Source organism: Gavialis gangeticus, unplaced genomic scaffold, assembly GCF_001723915.1.
Source record: "Gavialis gangeticus isolate Ggan-Ray unplaced genomic scaffold, GavGan_comp1, whole genome shotgun sequence".
Lineage (NCBI taxonomy): Eukaryota > Metazoa > Chordata > Crocodylia > Gavialidae > Gavialis > Gavialis gangeticus.
Window position 1 is genome coordinate 5,343,476 of NW_017729000.1, and position 26,807 is coordinate 5,370,282.

General features: G+C 56.3%; 2 protein-coding genes across 3 annotated transcripts in view; both read left to right on the top strand.

Annotated features, from left to right (window-relative positions):
• FAT2 (FAT atypical cadherin 2) overlaps positions 1–20,820 on the top strand; it is a 107,817-nt gene extending 86,997 nt beyond the window's left edge. The window contains exons 12-25 of one of the 2 annotated variants that reach the window (XM_019506109.1): positions 1,073–1,269; positions 1,547–1,700; positions 2,447–2,680; positions 3,468–3,857; positions 5,074–5,288; positions 5,715–5,852; positions 6,336–6,479; positions 7,764–7,961; positions 8,188–8,995; positions 10,189–10,334; positions 14,286–14,727; positions 16,734–16,881; positions 17,905–18,497; positions 19,865–20,484. In XM_019506109.1, coding sequence (XP_019361654.1) covers positions 1,073–1,269; positions 1,547–1,700; positions 2,447–2,680; positions 3,468–3,857; positions 5,074–5,288; positions 5,715–5,852; positions 6,336–6,479; positions 7,764–7,961; positions 8,188–8,995; positions 10,189–10,334; positions 14,286–14,727; positions 16,734–16,881; positions 17,905–18,497; positions 19,865–20,394 — 4,337 coding nt within the window. In that variant the 3' untranslated portion in view covers positions 20,395–20,484. Of the gene's footprint in view, positions 1–1,072; positions 1,270–1,546; positions 1,701–2,446; positions 2,681–3,467; positions 3,858–5,073; positions 5,289–5,714; positions 5,853–6,335; positions 6,480–7,763; positions 7,962–8,187; positions 8,996–10,188; positions 10,335–14,285; positions 14,728–16,733; positions 16,882–17,904; positions 18,498–19,864 lie in introns of both variants that reach the window. The other variant, XM_019506110.1, reaches the window with a different exon arrangement.
• A 1,271-nt stretch (positions 20,821–22,091) lies between these two features.
• Positions 22,092–26,480, top strand: LOC109289762 (melatonin receptor type 1A-like). Its single transcript, XM_019505962.1, is given in 4 exon segments — positions 22,092–22,101; positions 23,768–23,806; positions 25,746–26,112; positions 26,114–26,480. Coding segments are annotated over 4 exon segments (783 nt in total).
• The last annotated feature ends 327 nt before the right edge of the window (positions 26,481–26,807 follow it).

The following is a 26,807-nucleotide window of genomic DNA, read 5'->3' on the forward strand; positions in this document are numbered from 1 at the left end:
TCAATATTTATGGCGCTTTTATGCACTGGATTGAAAGCACCTCACCCTCGAAAAATGCCCTTTGATATTTGGACGATGCGCCCTTTCTGTTTTGGGTAGCACTGATCCATACATAGGGTTTACATTCAGAATAATAATTGTGGGGTGTCCGGGGCTACAAATTGTAGAAGCAATTCAGGAAGTGATCAGGGAGCCTCATTTCAGACCGTGCTTATCTTTTAGGGTACATGGGGGAGGAAAAAATCACTTAAACTGTTATTTGATGGGGCATCCTATGGGTTAGATCCATTTCCCCCTCCCCCATTTACCAGCTCTCCATCCCGCCATACCTATCCTAATACAGCCTCTACTTCTGCTTATCCTGGGTGGCCCAGATCCAGCTCTTTGTTAAAGGAAGGAGCATCTCCAGGGATAGCAGCAAGCAACCATGCATCCTTCTGGATCATAGCATCCGTGAGAGGTCACCAGGACCTTCGATGCATGCACCTAAGCAGGAGTGTGGAGGTGTCGAGGCTGCCCACGCCTTTCACTCCCCATTGAGGCAGTATCCAAAGGCCAGACTGAAAAACCAGTGCTGCATCAGGGCATTCAACACCCCAGCCTTTTCCTGATATAAGGACCCATCAGCATTTGCATGTCAGGGCAGCATAGCGGTGAGCTCCCTTTACAGTTACGTTCGGCTGGGAGTGTGCATATGTGCATGAGAGGAGAGGTATTCCCCCTTTAGGATGCAGGAGATAGTATGTGTTTTCATCCTGACTTCCTTGCATCTCTAGGGGGTATATCAAAGCTCTCGGACACTTCCACTAATAGGATTTGTTTTTCCTCCAAGTCCATCGTGTCGTATTTAAGCACGACATGACTGACACCTAAAGAAAACGCCCCGAGGATTCACATACAGTGAGGAGGAGCCAGTGCCCAGAGACACAGCCAATAACTGTCCTTTTCTCCTTACAACGGCTCCAGAAATAGGCTGAGAGCAAAAAGCTTTCCATCGCCCGTCCTACCCTTTCTAGGCTTCGCGACTGAAAAGACCCTATCTTTCTTCCCTCTGCTTTCTATGCCCTCCCAGAAGGAGACATGTTGGGGCAATTCAGTGTGGACGAGATTGAGGGAGAGTGGAAAATTATTTCCAAGAAGCCTCTGGACAGAGAAGATACCGAGAAGTATCTCCTCCAGGTCATGGCCTCCGATGGGAAGTTCCAGGCCAGCGCCGAAGTGGAGATTTTTGTCCTCGATATCAATGACAACAGCCCCGAGTGCAGTCAGGTAAGGCGGCTGCCTGCATGTGCTGAGGGGGAAAGGGGGCAGGAGAGATGCTGATGACAGAAAGGGGCCTTGGATAGAGTCGTCTCCTACGGCTTTGGAGCTAAGCAGGGTGATAACCCCAGATGCCAGGTTTGCATGCTGTCCCTGGCTGCTTTTGGCCCCGTCTTTCCCACCTGTCTCCCTCATTAAACACCCAATATCTATGCACGAGCTCGTGCGAGATTAGCAAAGGATGGTGCCAATCACATCCAACACCAATCCATCCTGTCTTCCCCAGATGCTCTACACTGGGAAGGTCTCTGAAGATGCGCTCCCAGGGCTTTTGATCCTGAAGGTATCAGCCACAGACCCCGACGTTGGCAGCAACGCACAGATAACATACAGCCTCCACGGCCCTGGGGCTGAGGACTTCCGGCTGGACCCCCGGACAGGTGAGATGTGCACCAGCTGTGTGGCTGTTTGTAGTGAACAAAACACTCTCATCTTCCCCAGGTGCTTGGTGCGGAGATCAGCATGCAGGGGAGGCTGCCAGGAAATGCTGGCCCCTTATCTCCTGGTGGGCAAAGAAAAAAGCTGTGAAGTTTGGCTCTCCCAAGGAGCAGGGATAAGGCGTGGGGGAGCCTCCCGCATGGACTGCAGCATGCTTTGAGCAGCGTATCTTGTCTGGAGTAATGACCTTTCAGATTACTTGGCAATGACATTGTGCATGTGATACCATTCGTGGCCCCACGTAAGGGAGGAAGATGTTATAGCGCAGGGATAAGTCAAGAGACCTGGCTTCTAGTCTAAGAAAAGATCTTGGGTGACTAGTCGACTTTTTTCCTTCCATCGCCCCATCTTTGAAAGGGAGATGATGATTTCTAGCTCCCAGTAGGGTTAAGGCATGCACTTTGCCACCACCTCTGAGATCAGGGAGGGATGGAGCAATAGAGCTGGGATTTCTTATCCTGCAGGCACATCCTTTGCACATTTTCCTTCTGTCGCATTTTACCTTACCCTGTCCTACCTAAAAGCTACCAAGGGCCTCAGCGCACCTTGTAGCAGCACGAATCGGCTATGCCAGAGGTGGTTTTTGTACCCAGCTCTGCTGTCTCCTGCGGCTTGTGCGCTGCAACAGCACGTCAGGCCTCTCGCCCTTGGATTGCAGCGTGTTACCATCAATTATTGTTTCCGCTAGGGGAGCTGACCACGTCTGCACCTCTCGACCGGGAGCGGAAACCCACGTACCACCTTGTCGCCAAGGCAACAGATGGGGGAGGCCGGTCCTGCCAGGCAGATATAACCCTCGTCATTGAGGATGCAAATGACAACGCTCCCAGGTTCTTCCCCAGCCACTGCACGGTCGCTATCTTCGATAACACCACGACGAAGACGCCGATCGCGGTGGTCTCGGCCAGGGATCTCGATGAAGGTGAGTTGCTGTGAACCGGAGGTCCAGGTGGGGGTTGTACCATGGATAGCTGCACTCATATAACACAGCAAACGGATGAAGCACAGGACATCGAAGTTGTCTTCTGAATGGATCTCCTCGCTGCTGGCGCGTTCTGTACACGCGAGCTGCTTTCAGCTTTCTCTGGTACCTGCAAGACGCTGCGGGAAGCTCGGTAGAGGAAGAAACTTAGGGAGGGACCATCAGCATCACCATGACCAGAGGCCTCTTCTCAGCTGGTCTCCTTAGACGTTCAGCCATGCAAGCGCAGCGCAGCTTTGTTCCCAACTCAGAGCTGGATGGATCCTGCTGCAGATGAAAACTGGGAGCCAGGAAAAGGGGCGACGAAGGAAAGAGGCTTATAAGTTGCAACGGGACTGCGAACGGTCCGTGTGAAGATGCTCAGATTTTGTCTTGTGAGCACCAGACCTGGGTATGCATGTTCCGGTTTAGATACGACAGCTGAAGGAGAGGCCGAACTGACAGTCGTAGATGCGTCAAGCTGCACGGATCTGCTTTGGGATGGGGGTGGAAGTCGAGAAGAAATGACTTGAGAAAGGAGAGAGTGCCAGAGAAATGTCGGATGGATGGGCCATAAAGGGTTGGACCCATAGGTGAATGGGTGGGCGCAGAAACCGGGCATCAAACAGCCAGCTGGCTCATGGTTTCCTCTGGGTGCACGTGCGTTGGGATAGCAGTGCCTGGTCATTGCAGAAGAGGGAGCAGCACTGCTCCCATGAGTAACCCAGCCTGCCCATTCCCCCTCCAGGTCCCAACGCAGAGGTGGTCTATTCTCTCTCTGATTCAGCCGACGGGCACTTTTCAATTGAGGAAACCACGGGGGTCATCCGGCTGGAGAAGCCTCTCAAGGACGCTCAGCTCTCGGCCTTCAAGCTGACCGTCCGTGCCACCGACCGGGGCTCCCCCGGTCCCCTCTCCACCCTCAGCACCGTCACCATCTCGGTGGTGGACCTGAATGAGTACCTGCCGGTCTTCCTGAGCCCGGAGTACATGGCCGTGGTGACCGAGGACGCAGCGGTGGGCACGGAGGTCCTCAACCTCTCGGCCCTGACGCGGGATGGCATGGAGGACACGGAGATCAAGTACGAGATCGTGAACGGGAACGACCACAGGAAGTTCCTGCTCAACCCACGCACAGGTAAGCGGGCTTGTCTCACGGCAGGTCAATGCGGGGCCCTTCCTCTGCTTTGCTGCTCCTCTCTTCCACCTCCTGAGGAGTATTGCTTGTTTGCATTGCACCTCTTTAACCCACTCCCATGATCCATGGACGTCCCCATGTCTCCCACCCCTCCCCTTTCCTCCCTTTCCCCTCTTATCTTCTTTCATTCCCACCAATCTCTCTCCCCTTTGATCTCCCCTCCCTTTAGTTAGCTCTCCTGCTTTTTCCTAATCACGGTCTGTTTTTTTAAATGGGTTCTTCTCGGCATCCCAGATCAGCAGCTCCCACATCCTCAGTCCACATCACTCATCCCCAACCCTCTGCAATTTTTTTCTGCTCAGATGCAGGCGAGGATCTAGGGGTCGGGGGAAGACGCGTCTAATTCTTCCCTTGCGCTAAATGCAGGCGCCAGGCTCACCTGGGACCTGATCCAATGACACTGAAAAGATTCCTGTTGATGTTAATGGGCTTTGGATCAGGCCTCTTGTAGACGATGCACAGAGAACAGAGTATAGACGTGTCTCCAGAGCCTCTGTTCATAACGCCCACCCTATGTAAAGTCATCCCAGGGGAGGGCTCTGGGGGCTGTTTAGTCACAATCTCCCCTTGTCACTGTTTCTGCCTACGGCAATATTCAACCATGGCCTTGCTTTCACGGACATGACCGCATCCCATGCCAAGATACAACATACATCTTGCACCTGTGTTTCTCTCCAGCTCCCTGAGATATCTCCCACTGCTTGCTTCCCCCAAAGCATACCGCGGCCCAACCGCTCCAGGCACCACTTGCCAAAGGGGCCAGTTTGCAATCGTGGGATCCTGTAGCAATGAGACGTCTACAAGCACATTTTCTTTCTTGCCTCTGCTGTTGCCTGTTGATCTCCTTCCTTTTCCCAGTTTCATCAGGACCCATTGTGCTGCAGTTCAGCAGGACACTCGTGTGTTGTTTTATCCCAAATTTCCACCCATTGCAAGTCCACCTCACTCCTTCAAGCTCTTGATAGCAACGTGGGGTTCGTTCTGCCCAGATGTGCTTGATTATAACACGTGGAGTGAAGCCATGATTTTTGGGGGCCTGGTCTCTTTAGCCAACCTAGCTTTACCTGCTGGTCATACGTGCTCCATAGGCCTGTGACTCTCCTGTGGGTCTTGTGTTCAAAATACTTCCTCACCTTGCCGTCCGTGCGCCATGCAGGTACCTTGTATGTCAATGAGAGCCTGGATTTTGAAGCGAGCCATGAGTACTACTTGTCCATTGAAGGCACAAGGAAGGGCTCAGCCTCCATTAGCGATGTCACCATGGTGGTGATTAACATCACCGACGTCAACGACCATGCGCCGGAGTTCACCCAGGCGCCTTACGCTGCTGAAGTCCGCGAGGACGTGGCCGTGGGGGAAGTCATCCTCACGGTAAGACATTACACCTGCTTAGCAGCTCGTGGCTGCAACGAGAGCACTGCCTGGGCGCTCAGTTGGGTGATTATTTGTACCGCGGGCATGCCCAGCACCCTCCTTCCAGCATCAGTGCTATGCACATGGACTAACAAGGGGTTATAGACCCTGGGTTCAACTTGGTGCAAGAGGTGGCTGTAGCAAAGCTGTCCCGATCCACATGAGTGTCACAAAAGAGGAGGATTTTAAGGAGGGGTATGAGTGAGGGGAACGTAGCCCTACGGAGCTGTCTCTGCCTCTACCTCTTCTGCATGTGACGTCTAGGCTCTTTGCCTTTCCACTGCCCTAGCAGGAACCTCCAGTCATCCAAAAAATTAGGGAGAATATGCCCTGGGTGAAAAGATGCATCTGATCCAGGGCCATCTCCTATTTCCGCCCCCCCAGGTGTCAGCTGAGGACAAGGATGGGGCACTGAACAACCAGGTCACATATTCCATCGTGGGTGGGAACCTCCTGGGACACTTCGCCGTCCACCCCAAGAGTGGGCAGATCCACGTCGCCAAGAGCCTGGACCGGGAGGAGGTGAGTGACGGCCCCTGGAAAAGGGCTGCGCGTGGCCTGGCCGTGATGGTGGAAGAGCCAGGGGAAGACTGGGAAGCACTGCCCCGAGGTGTATGAACATCCTGTAGCACTTAGACGGCAGAGACAGCCACGTACCTGAATATTTTGACTCTCCCCACATGGCAGGACACCCACAGTCCACGGGCTGGGCCTTAGGGAAGGCATGGCAGCGCAATGGTTAAGCCAGCAGGAAACTGAGGCTCTTTCCGTCCCCTCCAGCAAGACAGCTCTCCTCTCTCCAACCTCGTTTGCTCACCCATAGCATGGGGATAACACAGCTGACTTTCCCCGACCATGTGTTTTAAAAAGAAAAGCTGTGCCCCAGGCTAAGGGAGGCTGTCACTACACGGTGCGTGCCTCATCGCCCACCGAGCAGGTAGCATCAGGGCACCAAACCCAGGCCCTCCATGCCCCCGTGACCGACGCGTACCATAAACCTTGCAGACTCCCAGCTACTCCCTGACGCTCCGAGCCGCGGACAGCGGCCAGCCTGCGCTGTTCAGCGACGCGGCAGTGCGCATCCACGTGTCCGACGTGAACGACAACCCCCCGCGGTTCTTCCAGCTCAACTACAGTGCAGTGGTGCAGGTACGAGTGGGGGGTCTGCTCCGCGGAGACGCTGTTCTAGCTCTGGTCATTGCATGGGGACCCATGGGATACATCTGCATGTGGCAGCAGCGTGCTCAGTCATTGCCACGCCGTCAACTCCATACTTCTCAAGCACAGACCTGGTTTGGGAATAAGGTGGGCGAGGCTTGTCCTCAACAGTGTGGCTGAGCACTCAGGCACCAAGATGCAGAGTCCCTAAGGGGGACTAAGGCAGGGCAGGCAGGTGAGTTAGTAGCAAAGAGAGATGCTGCTTTGCACACGACAGAGAGGGCGGGATGGAGGTGGCTAGTCGACAGTGCCTTTCTATGCCGAGCCCACATGCTTCGCGGCCCAGACCTGCCGCCCCTTCCTCCCTGCCCCTTTCAAGCAGCTTAGCATCCCCAGGGGGGCAGGAAGACGGTGTGTGGAGTAAAAAAGCTGCTTCTTGCCATGGTAATCCCTACCTCTTGGGTAAAAATAGCTCCCAGGAGGGCAAATTCATCCATCCTTGCCAAGCCCTCAGAGCTCCTGGGTAGACGGGAAGGAGCAATAGAGCTGTGGTTTCTTAGCATGCAGACACATCCCCTGCAAATTCCCCTTCCATAGCCTTACCCCAGGCCTTGCATTTGAGTCTCAGAAGCACTCAAAGCTGCTGGGAGATGAAAGGGGGGGTGAGAGGCGATGCGATCAGCTCCCAAGTGCCTACTCAAAGAGAAGGTGGCTCGTGTTAGAGGGCTCTTGAGCTCAGCACAAGCCCCAGGGGCTGGAAGTAGTGGGTAAGTGGGGAGACATCTGCAGAGCTCAATCCAGAAGAAAGACGATGCAGATTTGTAAGGACTGCAGGTAATTCCCCTTGCAACAGCGTATCTAGGGGAGCAGCAAGGTCTCCGGTGCTTGGACCATCCACCACAGTGGGATGTGACTGTTTGAGCCACGGGGCTGAGGAAAGACGGCAGCGCGGCCTGTGGTCCGTGCTACGCAGCACAGAGGAGAGGCCTCCTGGCATTCAAAGCCCTTCAAACCATTTTGTTGGGAAGCTCGATGTCTGCCCTGGACCGCGTGAAAAGCAGGGAGAGATTCAGAGCAAGCAGAGTGGGCCGAAGCAAGGAAACCCCAGAGAGACCCTTACCTCGTCTGGGGCTCAGGATGCCTCCCTCCATCGAGATGAGGTGCAATTAATAAGTGGAGGGTTTCCAGGGGAGCTGTGGCGCCGTGCTCAGCCCCGCTCCCTGCCCAGCACTGAGGTGCTTCAACATTTATTTAGACTTTTTCTCCCTATTTCAGGAGAGCGCCCTGGTTGGTACAAGCGTCCTGGAGCTGGTGCTGAGTGACAGAGATGCCCCGGAGAACGGGCCACCCTTTTCCTTCCAGATCACCGAGGGGAACGATGGGGAGACCTTTGATGTCACCCAAGACGGCCTGTTGGTGACGTCTTCGGTCCTGAATAGAAGAAGCAAGGAGCAGTATCTGCTGCAGGTCCAGGTAGAGCTTGTATGTGGGTCTCAGCCCATCCCAGCCAGAGCAACATCGAGGTGAACTAGAAGACGCAGTCTACAAGGGTGGGAGGTGAAATGGGAAATGCAGCAGGTTAGGATGGACTTTCGTCACCAGAGCTCGAAGTGCTCCATCCAGCTCCCCATCCTCTAGGTCTTCAGCCTAGGACAGGGGCACGCCAGACCGTAACGGGTCCTTTGATTTTCCCTGGCAGGTCTCAGACAGCGGCATCCCTCCCCTGTCCTCGTCGACCTTTATAAACATCCAGGTGATGGAGCAGAGCCGGTTCGCACCCTCGGTGCTGCCCCTGGAGATCTTCATCACGACCAGCGAGAAGACCTTCCGGGGAGGAGTGCTGGGCAAGATCCACGCCACGGACCGAGACCCCCACGACACCCTGGCCTACACACTGGTAGCGGTGGCACCCCAAGAAGGCCGCTTCTCCGTGGGGGCCACGGATGGCAAGATCATTGCCGGTGAAGGCCTTCCCCACGGCCACTATGTCCTGAATGTGACCGTCAGTGATGGCACCTTCACCACCACCACTGGCGTCCACGTCCACGTGTGGTGCTTCAGCCAGGAGGCGCTGGACCGGGCCGTGGTGCTGCGTTTCCACCACCTCAGCCCCGAGGAGTTCGTGGGCGACCACTGGCGCAACCTGCAAAGGTTCCTGGGCAACGTCCTGGCGATGCAGCGGCAACACATCCACCTGGCAAGCCTGCAGCCCACAGGAGCTGCCGATGGCGTGGACCTCCTCCTGGCCATCGGAGAGCCCCACAGCACCTCCTACGAGCCCCACATCCTTGCCAAGAAGATTTCCCAGTCCGCTGGGGAGATGGACCAGCTGGTGGGGCTCCAGATGAAGAAGACCATCCATGTCCCATGTCATGGGTCCGATTGCACCCGGCGTGTCTGCAAGGAGACCATCCAGCTGGACCCGGGCCTGATGTCCACGTACAGCACTGCCCGACTCAGCGTCCTCACGCCGCGGCACAGCTTGGAGCAAGTTTGCTCTTGCAATGGTGAGACCCCTCCCAAGTGATCCATCCTTGGTGAAAACAAAGCCAGCCCCTTGCAGGTGGGATCATCCTTCGGGGCACTGTGAAGCTCGGAGGGTTTTTGTGCAACTAGACAGATCCTTTAGCTGACCGTCCTCAGTTTCTCAGCCGGATGTATGCTCCTACAACTGGACGGTGCCATCTGGTCTGCAGAATAATTTCACTGGCTGGCGCTAATATGTCTTTAAACAACAGCCATATCCCAACCACCTGTGCTTTGTGGAAAAATAATGGGACTGTGAGCAGAATTTCACCCTTTGGCCTCCCCATTAGTTGAGCCCTTCCCAGCAAAAAAGGAGCACGGAAGGTGTACCAGCCACTGTCAAGTCCCCAGTCCAAATGACCAGGTGCCCATCACAGCTGGGTTCACCAAGGGCACCACCTTTGCTGTGAAGTTAGAGCACGGCTCAGACTCATGCCACTATAATCAATCCACCACCACATCCCATGGCCAAACATAGAGAAGGGCACATGGGAGGAAATGAAGTCAGGTCAAAGGGGCTGCCTGCTTTCAGAGGGGTGTTGGGGGTTGAGAATGGGCTGGATTCAAAAGCCATTTTCAGTCTCCTACCAGGAAAGGCAGTGGATTCGGCAGAGGCATTTGTGTTGGTCAGGTATACGGAGACTGCTGCAGATCTGCGCTGAGGTGCGTCCGCAGAGATAGGGAAGGAAGTCCTGCCTGGAGTCGGTCTGCAAGATCAGATGGCAGGTCGGCTGGACCACAGAGTTACCAGGGGGTCTGAATGGCAGAGGATGCTGATGGTCAGCCAGAAGGCCACTGGCAGGCCATCTTGGAGCCATGAAGGAGGAAATTCAGAGGAGCTCAGGCTTGGGGATAGCGCTGCTTACTGTAGGTCCAAGACAACCCACAGTCTCTTTGTCTGTCTTCAGGCATCTTCATCAGCATCTGATGAAGACGGCTTCTGTTTGCAAAAGCTTATGCTACATATCTATACAGTTACCCAGAGAGGTGGTGGCATCTCCAACCTTGGAGGTTTTTAAGACCCAGCTAGGCTGGGATGATGTAGTTGGAGCAGGCGGTCGGACTTGATGCGACCTCCTGAGGTCCCTTCACACCCTCATTTTCTCTGATTCGGTATCTACTTTGGTTAGTCTATAAGGTGCAAATCTACCCTGCCTTCTATTTACATTTCCAGGCACAGCCGTACGGTTCGGTGGACACAGCTACCTATGGTACCGCCACCTGAGCACAAGAGACTGGAAGATCCAGTTTCATCTGAAAACCCACCAGCTGCATGGCGTTGTGCTCCTCATCAATGGGACCGCCACCGCCGTTCTGGAGGTAAGATTCACTGTACCCAGGGGTTGCTTTCTGCACTGACAAGCAATTCCACTTGCACGTTCACTGGGAAATACAGCCCAAGGCAGGAACGGGCTGAAGAAAGAGGCCCCTGCATAGTTGTGAGCATACACCCATGGTGGGGACCCATCTGGTCATCTGGGGACTGTGCAACCTGGTACGTTCATGTTGGCAGGAGATGCATTGAAATGACGGCTTCTTCTAGAGACCGATTTTTTGAGCTTGGTGCCAGCAACTTATCACTCTTCCTGTTTGTCCCTATCCTCCTCCGTCCCCAATGCTCATTTGTTTGTCTCCTATCACGTCTCCTCTATTCAACTGCAAGCTCTTTGGAGCAAGGCAGAATTACAGTTCCTGGGCCAGGGCTCCCAAAGCTCCTGGGCCCTGTTGTAGTCAAGGGTAAAATTCCTGCTAACTTACATGGGAGCAAAGGTAAGCTGGCGCTGAGCCCAAATGACAATCCCGCCCTGTGGGTAGATACTGAGCCAAGTCCCAAGAAGCCACTGGCTCTGGGGAGAAATGGCCTGTGTGTGCTATTGCAGTGTATAAGAATAGCAGTAGCAGCAGTGGGGGGATGCAGAGTGCCCTGAGCCCCACCAAGTGACCCCTCATGCATGAGGGGCTTGATTCTCAGCTGGAGCAGGCGGGCATAAAGCTCTGCTGAGTGCAATGGAGCTGCAAGAGCTTACCCCAGCTGAGGCATTGCCCAGGGCATCCATGCACTCCCAAACTGGTAACTCAAGGATCTCCCACCCTGCTGCACTTGGTCACCCGCTCGCTCACCGAGGATTCACCCCAAGGTCCTGAAGAAGTCACCTCTGCTGCTTCTAACGTCTCCAGTGCCTGAGAAGCGCTGAGCTGGGACTTGCTGGCACCCACAGAGGTGACCAGATAGGTCTCGGAGGATTAAAGGCCCTTTATTTGAATCCAGGGAAGGGAGACGGTGGAAGCAGAAGCCGTAGAAACGTTACCTCACTTGACTTATTCTGCTGTGAACAAGCCAGGGTGCTGTCGCCCGTGCGGGGTGGGCAGGGAGCAGAGACGGTTCAAGCTCCAGCTTGCAGGCCACTCCGGTGGGTTTCATCACCTACAGCAGCTGCCAGGCCTGGGAACATCTTAATCTGATATCGCCCCTTCCCTTGGCTGCCCTTGCCGCATGCAGACAGCGTTCAAAGGCGCGTGTCTCTGCTCTCATCCAGCTTTGGCAGCAGAGGGAAAGCAACAGCTCTCAAGAAAAGATGTTTTTGTCTGTTCCTCATTAGCTATAATGGGCCTAATTTGGGGCTGAGGTTACAGAATGTTCTAACTGACTTTTTTTGTAGCCTTCCTGAGCCAATCCCCTATCACAGGGACAGGGATTCAATACAGCAACAGGCTAAGGTGAAGGAAAAAGTAGGCTGGGGAATGGAAGTCTTGGGGACGAGTAGGCTGGGACATACTTCTGAGCCCTCTCCCTGCCCGTTTTTGTGCCATCACGATCCCAATTTGTTGAACACTGCTCAGCCACATTGCCTGGCAAACTCCAAGGGACAGTTCGGGGCTGACGTTTGCAGACTGCTGTGCTACGAGCAAACACGACCCAGTCAATCACGCCTTTCATTTACTGGCTTCTCAGCCGGTGTTTGCTGCTTCAGCCTCCTCGACAAATTCCTCCAAGGTTACACAAACACCAGCAGTGTCTTCCTGCCCTCCCTAAACCCCCATCCCCACATGGCACAGGAGGGGGAGGCAGCTGAGCTAGGCGAGCCCCATAAATCAATTTTTTTTTCTGCCTTGGGGAAACCAAGTCTTAACTTGTCCCCTGGGTCTGAACGATCCTCTGATGGATGAGGCTCCACTACCAGCCTGTGGTGGGGATAAAACCTGTTCCTCCAGCACAAATCATGCAATAAAACCTTCTCAGATAGTCTGACCCCTCTGTGCAGAGGATACACCCATTCTCCTGAAGAAAACAAGCTGATTGCTACCAGTTCCTCCAAAACACACGTCTCCTGTTCCCCGATGTTTTTTTAAGAGGCATTCCTCTCCATCTACCATGGGCCCTTCTGCAAGCACTATATTCTCCTGGCCTGCTTGGCTGCATCCAAAATTAACCCACTTTGAATAGTTAATCCAAAATTAACTATCTTGCCCACTGTAGGGTCTGCCAGAGCTAATGAACCCCATATCATTCACTCACTTGCTAGGGATACTTCCAGCCATAGCCATTGCCTAAGGTTTCCCCTGTGGAGAATCCATTTGTCAGGCGTTCGTGTCCATATAGAGCTTGCTCTACAATTGCATAAGATCCCATTCAGCAATACCGGTAGCACTTGCCTAGTCACATCTCTGCCAGTGCCTTCTCCCCGCAGGTGGCTCTGTAGAAGAGGTCCTTTATGAATCAGTGGGGACAAGGCGAAAGAAAGCCTTTCTATTGCATTACCCCCCCAAAACTAACCCTGGGAGATGTCCTTCTCCTTTGGCCATTTCATACAAGGGTTTTAAAGACGAGTCTCAGGCAATGAATAGGATTTTCTCCCCTTCCAATAAAATGCAGAAGACAGCAGCGGGATTAGTTATTAGAAGCTCAATGATCTGATTGTGTCAAGCTGGAGAGGGAGTATTGGGTTGCGCCGTTTATTAGCAGCGTTGGCTTGAGTTGCTAACAGGCTAATAAATTGCTGGGGATGACAGTAGGGCTCTGTCTGTCTCAGCCCTTCTCCTCTTCCAGCATAGCCTCCATTCAGCACCCCTCACTACTGCCAATAGGGAATTGTTCCAGCATGGCCAGCTTCCCTAGCAAAGACGAGAGGCTGAGCAGTGGCCAAGATACCGAGAGTTTGGCAGGCGGCGTCCCTTTCTGGCAGCCGAGGCAGAGACGCCCCGGATGCCAGCTCTGCCTCTGTGATCCGAATCAGACTGAAGGGTGGCGGGGGATGCTTCAAACATCTGGGTGAGGGAAGTCACAAGAGCCTGGCATGTGGCTATGTTGTAGGAACAATGTCCCATGCTGCATGGCATGATCGTGGACTCTCAGAAAATGAGGGTTGAAGGGAGCTCAGGAGGTCACATCTAGTCCAGCCCCCTGCTCCAAGCAGGACCAGCCCCAGCTACATCATCCGAAAGGTGCTGGAGGGAGGTGGCATGGTCTGGCGTGTCGAGCACCCGTCAGGGAGAGAAGACAGGTCATGGGTATAGATCGACTTGGCCACTGGCAGCCTGGCTGCAAGTGCCCAGTCTCTTTATGTCTTCACCGCTCTTCCCATCCCGCATCCAAGGAGAAGGCATGTCTGTTGCTGCGTTAGCATGCAGCACCCGCCATAACTGAGCCTTGATCTCCTCGGGGGCATGCTGGTGCATCACCACATCACGCATTTGTCTGGGGGGTGTTGACACAGACAGGACTTTCCTTCTAGCAGCAGACAGAGCTAGAAGTCCTCCTGAGGTCCTCCCAGCCCCGTGTTGCTAGGTGAAGACAGATTACAGAACAGGGATGAGGGAGAGGAATGGTGTTTATTTGATGCTCCCTCGGGTCTTGACAAAGGGACGCAGAAAGGACCAGCTCCCATCTGCCCAGACTTGCACGCAGGATGCTCTGGCTCATGCAAGGCACAAATCGGAGCAGAATTGGGCTCCGGGGATTACGTGAAGCACAGACAGCCCTAACAACAGACTCCTGGGCAGGATGAAGAGGGGGTTACCAGCAGCTCCTGACAACCAGAGACAGATGCATAGAGGTCTAAAGCAGCATTGCACACCCGCGATGAGCCTCCGCTCTCCATGACCCTGCCCTTCCTGTACTGGCCTACCATCCTGAGGCCTGGCTTGGGACTTGTCCAGGCTGAGCAGCCCGGGGTGGGAGGGACTGAGAAATCAGATGGCCCCAGGGCCACGACCGTGGCGTGACGGTGCCTGCACTGGTGCTAACTCTGGCTGTCTGGGAATGTTTTGCAGCTTGTCCATGGCACGCTTCAGCTCGGGTACCGATGCCCTGGGTACATCCAAGGGAACATCTCCTCCACGCTGCTTGTGAGCGACGGCGCGTGGCACTCCATCCTGCTGGGCGTGAAAAGCACAGCCCTCCACCTGCTCCTCGACGGCTCGGGAAACACGTCCCTCCCGCTGCCAGGGGCCTGTGGCCGCTCTTACGGCAGGACCGACCTGCTCTTCGGAGGGCTCCTCCACCCCTCGCACCCCCAGCGGATCACCCAGGGGTTTCGAGGCTGCATGGATGCCCTGCGGGTGGACGGCAATGAGGTGGTGCTCCTGCCCAGGCGGAGGCAGGCGAAGGGAGTGGTGGAGCAAGCGGGGATCAAGCAATGCTGTTCTCACGCCGGCGCCTGCAGCAGCAGCCCCTGCCTCAATGATGGGATGTGTGCGGAGACCCACGGAGGAGGTACGTGCACGCCAAGGAACTGGGCAGGTGACAGGAGCAGGTGAGGTCAGCAGGGCACCACACTGATCCCTGGATATGCTGTGCCCAAAGCAAAGATCTCCCGGGATTGGTGGGTACACACAACACCCTTTTAATCGGGGTTTAGCAACCGGCTGAATGCACTGCTGCTTTTCTGCCATGGATGCAACAATACAAGCCCAGGATAGCTGCACAGATGCACCTTGCAATATCCCAGGACAAACTGTTACTGCTTCTTATCCAGGACATTTTTTTAGGATTTATTCCGGGACAACAGACGGAGACGCCTGAATGGCTTATCCTGGGATAAATGCGACATCTGTTTGCAACCCACAGCTCTTAGTGGATGGCCCCTTAGCAGGGGAAGTTCACCGAGGATCTGCTTGCATCAGCAGGTCATCAGGTGACAATGTGCTTGACTAATGAAGCAGCAAGTTAGAAGTATTGCCTCATCAGATTGTGCTCCGATTGGCCGATCATAGCCCTCAGGGTGGGACATTTGGTTTCTGAGGCGTGCAGGTGGGACTAAAGATTTGGGCATGCAATGACTGCACATGCAGATGGCCCCGTGCTTTTGCGGCCCCCTCGAGCAGCCGTTAGCAGGGTGGAAGTCATGCAAGAGCTAGTCATCTTGCCATGCTGCCACTCCAGGAAGGGGCAAGATCCTCGCTGATAAAGGGCACTTCCAAGCCGGGAGAGGGACCCCTGGAAAGCTCACCTGTGTGGCTCGGGTTCATTGGGAATCCCTCACTATTTCTCCAGTGTCCGGCACACGGCCTCACCAGGCCTCCAGCCACATGCAGTGCCACCACCACATCCCAGGGGCAGGGTGGTAGGGAAATGCTGTTGTTTCAAAGATAAGAACCTGTTGTGCCCATCAGCCAAGGGCCAAAATTCACAGGCATCCAGGGCCCGAACTCCCAGGGAAACAGCAGGAAAGAGTTGGCTCCAAGTGACGTGCCCAAGGTCACCCCAGGAATCAGTGGCAGAGCAGAGGCACCACAGCCAAGCATCTTCTCTCAGGGCAGGAGCCCCGGAGGTGGCTTCGATGCCACGGCAGGATGTAGGCAGGCAGGGGAAGCCTGGGAGTTTGTCTCAGCTCCTGCCAGGCAAGCAGCTCCCTTGGGGCAGGGGCAGGGGCCGCCCGCCCGAGACACCCGGTAGATTCCCGTTGGCTCTGCATCTGCTTGGAGCCCATGAACTCATTCGACTCCGGGTCTGTCTGGCTGCAGCTAACCCCGGCTGCTCCCAAGCTCACGAAGGCACTCAGACACCCCTGCCCCAGCCGTCTGCACGCAAAACACCCCCGCCCCTGGCTTCAAGAGCTTGCTAAGCCTGGGCTTGCCTTCCCTGCCAGGGAGAAAGGCGAGACACCATGCTTGGCTCTCACTCCGGCAAGACTCAGGCCACATTCACTCAATGCCTTTCCCATGAGTCCCCCGGCACGTGTGCACAGCCAGGGAGGAGTCTGAGGGCACTGCAGCCCATGCAGCCGTGGGACACACCCGACACGCAGGTTGGGGAGCTCTGCAGGGAAGACCCTACCTCAGGGCTGACAATTGCCCAGGGTACCCATGCAGGGGAGACCTCCAAGGCCACAGCCACTTGCTTCGTAAGGGGGCAACCCCGTGAGTAGGTGGCTGTATACATGGGAGCGCATGTGTTGCAATGGGTGCATGCATGAGAATGGGTGTGTGTGCAAGCACAGGCGGTTCACACACTAGACCAGATGGCCCTGGATTAGATGGACACACACCCGCAGGATGTCTGTCTGCCTCTGTGCAGCATGCACGTCCCTAGACTTGCGGACTGACGTAACGCAGCCCATGGAAGAGAGCTTGGGAGTTAGGAGGTTCACGTACCCTCTCCTTCCACATCCCCAAGCCCAGCTCCCCCGCTCCTTTCCCACGTGCTGGCTTGTTCGTGCACTGCAATGCCAAACCCCCCACCAGCACCCTCATCTTACATCTCTCCCTCGTCTTTTCCAGGTTATACCTGCATCTGCCCCGGGCTGTATTCTGGCCACCGCTGCGAGCTGGGGGATGACCCTTGTGAGTCCAAGCCCTGTCTGCATGGAGCGACCTGCACCCCATCCACGACGGGCTACACCTGCCAGTGCCCAGCTCAGTACCTCAGGTAAGGACAGGGCAGGGCTGCATCTCTCAGCAAGGGGCTGTGCTGTATCTCACCTGGGCACTGAGCAGGACCCTGCCCGGATGCCCCACAAGACCTCCGAAGGCAGGACGATGAACGAATTGCAGTGGGATTGCGAGGTCAGGGTTACCTGAGCTTCGGCAAACAATCGCGGTTCCTCCCCACTTCTCCGGGTGTTTTCTTTGGTGCAGACTCAAAGCGTCTGTCTGGGACCGGCCTTGCTCCCCTGGCATCTCTGCGCCGAGCTCGGTGGCAGTATGCATTACCCCGACATGCCAGTGTGGCTTCCCAGCTGAATGGCTCTTAGCTGATGATGAGACAAGTGGCAGATCCCCAGAGACAGCCAGATCCCTAGAGATCCCCTGACTCTGCTGTCGGGGGTATCCAGATGTTAGGAGACTGCTTCCCTCAGGGAGCTCCTCCTCGCATAGAAAGGGTTATACTCTTCCTGACAGCAGACAGTACTAGTGCCCAAAGGGAGACGCAAGGAGGCTGCACATCAAGCATCCTCCTGACCCGCAGCGACGGAAGTGAACCTAACCCCCGCGGCACAAGCCCACCGCTGTAAGTGCATCACCCCTGGGTATTCCCACTACCCACATCAGTGTCTGAGTGTGGCAGGCATCCAGGTGGAGAGATGCCAAAAGCACCGGTGTGTACAGGGACCTGGGGCAACTAGGGAAGGGTATCAGGGGCCGTTCCTCCAGGCCGAGCTCCGAGGGCCCCACGCCATGCTGCAGCCCCACCTGTGCCCTGATTTGGGCTCCTTGCAGTCTGGGAAAGAGACCCCTGATCCAGCCAAGCTGGACGTGTAACCCCTTGAAACGCAGCAGGTCTCTGGGGAGAGCAGGAAGGCAGAAGTGATGGGAGCAGTCCCTGGAAAAGCAGGCAGCAGGGTGCCGTCGCACCAAAACCACCCCCCGCAGCTCCCTGCTGCCATCCGAGGGCACATTGTAACCGAGCCAAAGCCTCCTGCCCGCTGACAGTCTCCCTGTCGCCCCGCAGGTGCGAGAAGGTGGCTGAGTGCCGGGACAACCCGTGCCGCAACGCGGGGCGCTGCGTGGACGCCAACGGCACAGCCCACTGCATCTGCACGGGCGACTTCCAGGGCACCTACTGCACGCAGAGGATCGTCACGCCCGCCATCGTGCCCGCCCGCTGGGGCGTGGGGCCCGAGGAGATCGCCGAGATCACCGTGGGCCTGCTGGGCATCGCCGTCCTGGTGGCGGTCTTCGTGGTGGTGCGCAAGCGCTACTGCGGCTGCCGCGCCAAGCCCCACAAGCCCGTGGCCCGCGAGGACCCCGACCTGCTGTCCAAGAGCGAGTTCTCCAAGAGCGTGGGCGTGGGCACCCAGCCCGCGCCGTCCATCGAGCTCAGCCCCCTGGGTGACCACTCGCCCGCCCGCCTCGACGGCACCGTGCCGGAGCAGGGCAGCCTGGTGCGCACGCCCGAGCTCGTCACCTTCACCACGGGCCAGGCCCCGAAGCACCGGGGCACTATCGTGTGCAGCGTGGCCCCGCACCTGCCACCCGCTGCACCCGCCACCCGTTGCGAGGGCGAGACCTTCGCCAAGAGCACCTGGGCCAGGGAAGACCTGGGTCAGTTCTCCCCTTGTTCCTTCTCCTCCTTGGGGCGAATTGGGGGTTTTGGCCCACACGGGTCCAGAGCACGGGCAGGAGCCAAAGCCAATGTGAGCCCTCGCTGCAGGGTCCTGGCTGCTCCTCCGTGCAGCCCAGCAAAGCGGACGACCATGGGAGCGCAGCATGAGCTGCTCACAGTTATCAGAGAAGAGCAGAAGTCAATAGGGATTTGTTATGGACTCTCTCGTGACAGCCTGGAGCTCGTTGCCACCAGATGTGGGGGCAGCCAGATTCACAAAGGGAATGGCTCTATTTTTGCAGGAAAGGGGCATCAGCCGCTATTGAGTGTAGGAGTGAGCCCTGCTGGGACCTTCAGTGCTGGAGGCTGCGAGGGAGAGAGGAACAGGGGGAAAACCTTGCTCAGACCCCACTCACTCTCCCTTCCAGCCTCCGCGGTCTGCCACCATGCGACGCAGAGGCTGGACGAGGCGGACCGAGGGTCGGACCCGGTCCATGGCAGCTCTGATGTGCTAAAGGGACATGACCAAGGGCAGTGGCCTGAGGGTAAAGAAAGGAGGTGTGAAGTTCAGGAGGAGAGAACAGGAAGGCAGGGGGACAACATGCATTGAGACCCCGTCAGGGAGGAGACTGTGCCCTGAGAAGTTGAGATGTGGGGCTGTGTCTGCGGTCACCCACCGCCCATCCCCGCACACCCAAACTCGGCCAGAAGCCGGGACAGACGTCAGGCTCAACCCGGCCAAGATCCCTTTCATTCACGCACGGCTTGCTGCAGGGTAGGAGGGGGCAGAGGGAATAGATCCCGCAGTTTGGGTTTTTTTGAAAAAAAAAATTATGTATAGTTATATACACACACATACATACTTACATATATATATCCACACACACACATGTATACACACACGCATATATATATATATATATATATATATATCCACACACACACACACACACACACACACTTACACACACACACACGTATATAGACACACACACTTACATATATATATATCTCCACACACGCATATACACACACACACACACACACACATGTACACACACACACTATACACACACACACACACACGTATACACACACATATACACACGTCCAGTCTCCGCATCACATATACATACATATAACCACCTGCATACGCACATGCATACACATATATTACTATCGGATTTTCTTCCCGCACCCTTTAGAGCAGGAGAGCTGGTGCTCAGTCCGTGCCCTCCCTCTTTCCCTACCCCCGCGGCACGGGGAGCTGGAAGTAGCTGGAGGAGTGGCTCGAGTCGACGGCCAGGCCACAGGGTGGGAGCGGAGCAGACAGACGGCTCCTAACGCACTTCTGCTTGCTTTCCAGTGTACCCAGCGGAAACCACCTACTGGCCTCCCAGCTACCTGGTGTCCGACCTGCAGGACTACCCCCACTACGACGCTCTTCCCGGGCCGGGGAAGGCCTCACCCCATCCGCTCCCTCCGCCCCCACCTCCGCCCGTGGACTCGGAGCCCGTGGCTCTGTACGGCGGCTTTCCCTTCCCGCTGGACCAGAACAACAAGCGGGCGCCCATCCCGCCCCGCTACAGCAACCAGAACCTGGAGGACTTCCTGCCGCCCGGCCCCACGGACATCCCCGCCACGCAGTGCCAGAACGAGTACACCGCCATCAGCTACTACCCCGCGCAGCTGCTGCAGAGCGAGGGGGCTCCCTACCCCCCGGACCGTGGCTACAAGAGGGTGAGCATGCGCCTGAGCGTGGCCCAGCCCTCCTACGCGGACTGCGAAGTGGGGCACCAGGCCGGGGGCCGGGGGCCGCCCCTGCCTCCCCCCAACTACGAGGGCTCCGACATGGTGGAGAGCGACTACGGGAGCTGCGAGGAGGTGATGTTTTAGCGGGGGTGACCCCTGCTTCGCAAGAGGAGATGGAGCATTTGCGGCGAGCCGTGGCTGGGACAGACGCGGAAGGGCACGGGAACTGCTTGGTGTCCCCTTCCCGCTGGGTCCCTGTCCGTCCTCCCTTCACAGCTCCCCCGTGTGCGTTCAGGCTGGGACTTGGGTCTGGAGGGAGCAGGGAGCCCCCCAGAAAGCAGCTGGGAAGCACAAAGGAAAGGCCCCAGAGCAGCACTGGTGAACGGTGTCCTCTCTGCAAGAAGGCATCACCTCTTCCTGCCCTGGGCCTGCCGCCGTCCATCCCAGGGCTGGCCAGGATGGGGACAGCAGGACCGCTGGCTTGCACTGCAGCAGAAGGCGTCCATGGACCGGTTGCTTGCAACAGCTCGTGAACGCTGGTGCATGGGAGGGGTCTCTCCTGCCTCTGCTTCTGACACCGTCCGTCCTCCACGCTCGCTCCCCCTGGAAAGGGGAGATGTTAGCTGCCTCACTTGTCCCTTCCTCCGGTTCTCACCCAGCGGGCAGAGAGAGCTCAAAACACCTCCAGGACAAGCCAAGCCGAACAACAACTGGCAACAGAGGCCACCTGCTTGCCCCCCAGCTCTGCAGGCCAGCAGAGGTGGGAAGCAGGTGATGGTCCCCGGAGCCCCTTCACACCTGGGCTGCACTGCAGAGGGGTCTGTAGCATCCCTGCTGCTTGGGACTATGAAGGGCATGCCAGACACAGCCGGCTCTCCGACTCCGCCAGCTCCACGTGGGGAGGACCGGGGGGAGAAGGCACGGCTGACAGCCCTGCATTGGGTGCAATGAACCACAGACCTGCCGACACAAGTCTTGTGCATGCTCGTGTGCATGTCTGGGCATGGCGGGGCTCACCGTGCTGGGGGCGGATGCTCCCGCAGTGGTTGGGCTGTGACACGGGCTGTGCCTGTGTGGCCGCGTGCTTGGAAATGTCGCGCCGCACTGTGAGCGGTTACTTCGCTGTTTGGTTGAAGCCCAAAAGCAATAAAGAGGAATTTTTTTATCGTGCTTGACACGCCACCGCAGCTCTTCTCTAGGTGGCCGCCAGGTCCTAGCGCAGATCCAGAGGTGGAGCAGGCCACACGGTTCAGGTGCACGATTCTGACCCCTTCGAGCTCCCACAAGCTGCTTGCAGAAGTCAGCTTTGGGTCTCTCTAAAGTGTCCTTGCTGTCCAGATGTTCGGACCCCAGTACTGGGTCATGCAGCAGCCTAGAAAGCTAGAGCTGCTTCCACTGCTAACGGTGCAAACGTCCCACGTCCTCGAGGACCTTCCTGGTGACGTTCTCCCAAGCAGAGGGGGAATTGGATGTGCATCCAGAGGTAGATTGGGATGGGGTGCAGTGGTGCAGTTGTACCCACCTTTGAATCCAGCTCCACCCAAACTTTAAAACCAACAGCCTGGGAGGGGCAGCATCCATGCTGAGACAGTTGTTGACTTCAAGGCTTATTATCATCACCCTGATTCCTGCTAACCTCTTTCCACTCCATGCATGTTAACAACCCTTTGTCCTTTTTAATGCTCTTGGTGCCCCGCTGTTTAAACTACCCTCTCTTCTGCAAGCTGGTGTCTGTCAGTCATTCTTGGCGATGTCTTGGCTATATTAAAGCCCTGCAGACTGGTTTTAGTGCTAGTTAAAAACCTTAACGCCGGTGTGGCCCTATTAACTCAAGTGTAAAAATGACTGGCAGTAAAGTATTGGAAGTGCTATCAGGACAGTTAAGATGGCTAGATTTTGTTTTATGAAGCTGCTTAAGAGACTTACATTTGACTATAAAGACTACAAGACTAACAGCATAATACCTTGATGATTTAAGACCCGGCTAGACCAAGCCTTGGCTGGGATGATGTAGTTGGGGCTGGTCCCGCTTGGAGCAGGGGTTGGACTCGATGTGACCTCCTGAGCTCCCTTCCAGGCCTTATTTTCTATGATGTTGACTTTTTTTTACCCAGTTTCTTGTAATGTTTAAACTTGAGGTTTCATCTAGCAAAGCAATGCACGTTCCAGGTGTTCTTTTTGTTTTCACTTTGATCTTAAACAGAATAGTATAGTGCTCCCCCTCCCCGCAAGCATATGAGAAACTCTTCTAGCTTCTTTTTAACTGGAGAAAAATATGCATCATGCTGCATGTGATCATGTGCCTCCCTTTCAAAACCCCAGCTCTGCCCCTGGGTGCATCCTTCCATCTTGCTTCCAGTGGTAGAGGTCAGGGTTTCCTTCCCAAAGATGGGGAATTTCACACTTCCACTCCTTGATCAGCCAGACAGATGCCACCATAAGCTCAGGCAGCCCCCCAGGCTGTAAATCCAACCCGCTGGACGTGGTGTAGCCGGAGGGATCCCTGCCTCTATCCGTGACTGCCTGGGGAAGCCCAAAATGACCCCATTTCTGAAGCAGACCGAGAAGCGAGCGACAGCTCAATTAACTGGAGCGTGTCGCAGACAACAGCTCCTCCAGGACGGCTAACGGACCCCTTCGTGACACCCGCACGTCCCATGGAGTAGCAGAGAAAGGGGGCAAGAGGAAGAGCCAGCAGCTGGGATGGTCGGCCCGGGACCCACTTTAACAACTGAGCTGGCTCATCCGAGAGGGAAACCTCACTCCTCTGCCCACCCTGCTCCCAGAACAGCATCCCCCGGAGCCACGTCAGTCCTCCCCAGCAAACAGCCTCCAAAAGGGGGAACACCATCAAAAATGCAGCTTTAAGGCACCGGAGGGGCTGACCTGTTTCATATCCCCAGCAGCCATCATATCTTTAGTGGTCCTGCCTCTCCCTTATCCCCTCCACCCCCCTACCCTGCAGCTTCTGCTGGCCAAGGGCACCCATAAGACCCCCAAGCAAAGGGATCCCATTTCCCAGGGGCTGCCCCAGAGAGATGGCCAGGTTTCAGCTCGGGCAGAGGGCAACTGTGCCCAGCGGGGAGATCTCCAGCACTGGCAGCGACCAACATCCACGCACTGTGCTCCAACACTTGGGCCCCTTGGTGCTAGCAGCCGCAGCCCTGCTCTCCCGGGCTGTGACAGCTTAGAGGCAGCTTCTGTAACCCTGGGACCATTGCAGTTCCCCGACACCCCAGATCAACCCCTGGGACTTCACCATAGCGGTACAGAGATCAGGGCCCCAGCACACAGCCTCTGCCATGAAAGCAGACCCTGGCATCTCCCCAGAGCTGACCTCCCCCTCAAGGCAGAATAACCCATTGCCCACGCTCACTTCTGTGGTGCCAGCAGCTCCCAAAACTGACTCCCTCCTGCCCACTTCAAGGCTTCCATAGCAGCCCTTTGATGGTGGCTCCCCCCCTTGCCCCTTTAGAAACCCATTAGATGTGGTGCAATTATAGCACGAGGTAAACAGCAGAGGCAAGAGCTCGCAAGTCGCGCCTGCGCTCATCTGGCCCGCAGAGAGCCAACGCTCATTATAATGCAAGCAACAGGCCCCTAAATTGGGACTGGCATCCCAGGGCGCAGTTCAGCAAATGAAGAACTGCTCCAGGTGCAAGCTGACTTGCTGGGCTCCAGTTAGCCGATTCCCTTCTCGACCAGCGGGCCCCAAGCTCTGTACACAGAGCAGGTACCTACGTCTGACCGGCGGCACCGGCAAAAGGGACTGGAAGTGGGAGAGCCTGAGGCTCAGAGAGGAGGGCTCCTGCATGCTAAGGGTGGTTAATGCTGGGTCCCTCGGGACCTGTTCCCCCACTGTCTCCCCCGAGAGCCTACAAGGCCTGCCAGCTCAGCGGGGTCCCGGCGCACCCAAAACACCAGAGGCCTCCCAAGACCGCCAGCCCTGCTCCATCACTGCTAGCTCCTCGTCACGCACCTCTCCCAGCAGCTCAGAGACAGCTCGATCCTTCGGCTGTCCCAGCCCCGTGCAGCGAGGGTCCAACGTACAGTGGTTCAATGCAACTGTTGGCACAATCAGGCCAGGATGGGATCAAAGACACAGGGTTTGGCCCCCTGGCCCCAGCATTGCTGCTGTCCCTGCAGCAAGAGGGGCGGCCATGCCTACACGCGTGCGTTACCGGCGTGCTTGGCAGCGGCCTCATCTACACGGATGCTGGGGACAGCAGGGCTGGGAGGAACCCAGAGTCCACCCCAAGCCAACTCAGCTGGGAAGGCAAACGGCAGCACCCTCCCTCCCCTGGCTGTCCGAGCTGCAGATCCAGCACCTGGTACTGAGTCCAGCGGGTAGGACCCGACAGCTTGGGGAGTCCCCGGTTCAAATCCCAGTTTAATCAGATGCCCCAGACAGGGCACTCGCAGAAAATTTTCATCTGCAAAAGAACTGGGTCTTTCACATCTCTGTGCCTCAGTTTCCCCACTTGTATAATCAGGAGAAACTGCAGGGGGTGGGGGGCGGTAGGGACAAGATAGCAGGGCAGAGAACGATGGTGGAAGAAGTCCCAGTTTAAACCATTTGTTGCCCATACAAGAGTGGGATTACCAGTCATCTTCTCCCACTGCTGCTTCTGCCTTCCCTGGTTTCACTGGTGGCCAAATGGGGCTAGGAAGGATTTTTCCCCCCTGCTCCTGTTTCCATAGGTGTCAGGGGCTTTGTTTTCACCTTCCTCAGAGGCACCGAGTGCTGGATGGGACTAGGGATTCAAACCCACAGGGTCCTGGCTAGAGGGTCTTGCCAATCTGCACAGGATCACACCTTTGGGGGCAGGGAGGAATTGCACCCCGTAGTCAGCTTGTTGTGGATTGAGAGGGCTTTGCCCTCCTCTGGGGCAGGGGGCATCTCTCCAGTGTATTTTAACAACCTTTGCAACAACAGGATGCCGTGCGCCACGGTCCCTCTGTGCCATGCTGGGCTGTGATGTCCGGTGGCTGTGTGACAGGGCTGACTGCGTCATTCTGACAAGAGGTTAGACAAGGATTTGTCCAGGATGGTTTGGACGGGACTCGTCCTGCTTTAGGCAGGGGTTGAGTTAGAGGTGCCTTCCAATCTATGATCGTACTCACTGGCAGCGCAAAAAGTTGGAGCAGGGCAGGAGGGTTGAGTGTCCCAGGACACGGCTTGCTTGGGGGCTACAGAGGAAGGCAAAGCCCCTCCAACTCCGCACCGATCTGACCACGGGGAAAAATTCCCTCCTGACCCCACAGAGCACCATCTACCCCCACGCTCGTGGCCGTGCAATGCCCCCAAATTTTGTCCCATCTCTGAAAAAAATCCACCTGGGTTTTCGCTAACCAGAGCAGAACAAGAGTAGATGGAGCAGATCCACAAAAACAGGAGATGGCCTCTTCCCAGCCCCATCAGCTGTGTTAGGACTTCGGGCCTGAACTTGCTTGTTGCTGTTGTTTCACTCCCCTCCCAAACCTCGGTGCTCCAGGCAACGCTTTCGCGGTGAGCTTGGCCGTGGCCGACCTGCTTGTGGCCCTCTCCCCCTACCCGCTGGTCCTGACGGCAATTATCCACGATGGGTGGGCGATGGGCCCCCTCCACCGCCAGCTCAGCGGCTTCCTGATGGACATGAGCATCATTGGCTCCACCTTCAACATCGCTGGCATCGCCATGAATCGCTACTGCTATATCTGCCGCAGAAGGGCCTATGGACGGCTCTTCTCTGGCATCAACACGCGGCGCTATGTGGCGCTCGTTTGGCTGCTCATGCTGTTGGCCATCGTGCCCAACTTCTTCATGGAGTCTCTGCAGTGCGGCCCCCGGGTCTACTCCCGCACCTTCTCCCAGGCTGTCAGCAGTGGTGGTCCGCTTCTTCCTGCCCATCGCCATCGTCAGCTACTGCTACCTGAAGATCTGGGCCCTCCTCATCCAGGTCCGGCACCAGGTCGAGCCAGAAATACGCCCCAGGATGAAGCCCCACAACTTCCACAACTTCCTGACCACGTTCGTGGTCTTCGCCGTGCGCTGGGCAGCCTTGAACTTCATCGGCTTCGCGGTGGCAGCGAAGCCGGCACTAGGTTCCTCCATCCCCCAGTGGCTGTTCACCACCTGCTACTTCCTGGCCTATTACAACAGCTGCCTGAACACCGTGGTTTACAGGGTGGTGAACCCAAACTTTCGGAAGGAGTACAAGCGGATCATGCTGGCGGTGTTTCGGGAATAAAGATGCTGAGCCAGTCGGGAAGAGGAGAGCCAATTTGGTTATGGGTGCACGCATGCTATCGTTCGATAAACCGAATGAAACGCAAGGAGGGGACACAGAGCTAGAAGAAGCCGATGGAAAAGGGAATAAGAAAGATACAGGGAAAAAAAAAATCTCAGCTCTGTTTTCATGAGGTTGGCCAGCCTTAAGGACCGGTTTCTTGCACGTGCAGTGTGATCCAGGCTGCAAAGGGGCACCGCACAACAAGGGTCGGGATGCCTTTTTCCCTCCTTCTACACCTTGAGATGCACCCGTGTAGCTACACTCCACTTGTGGCGTGCAAAGCTT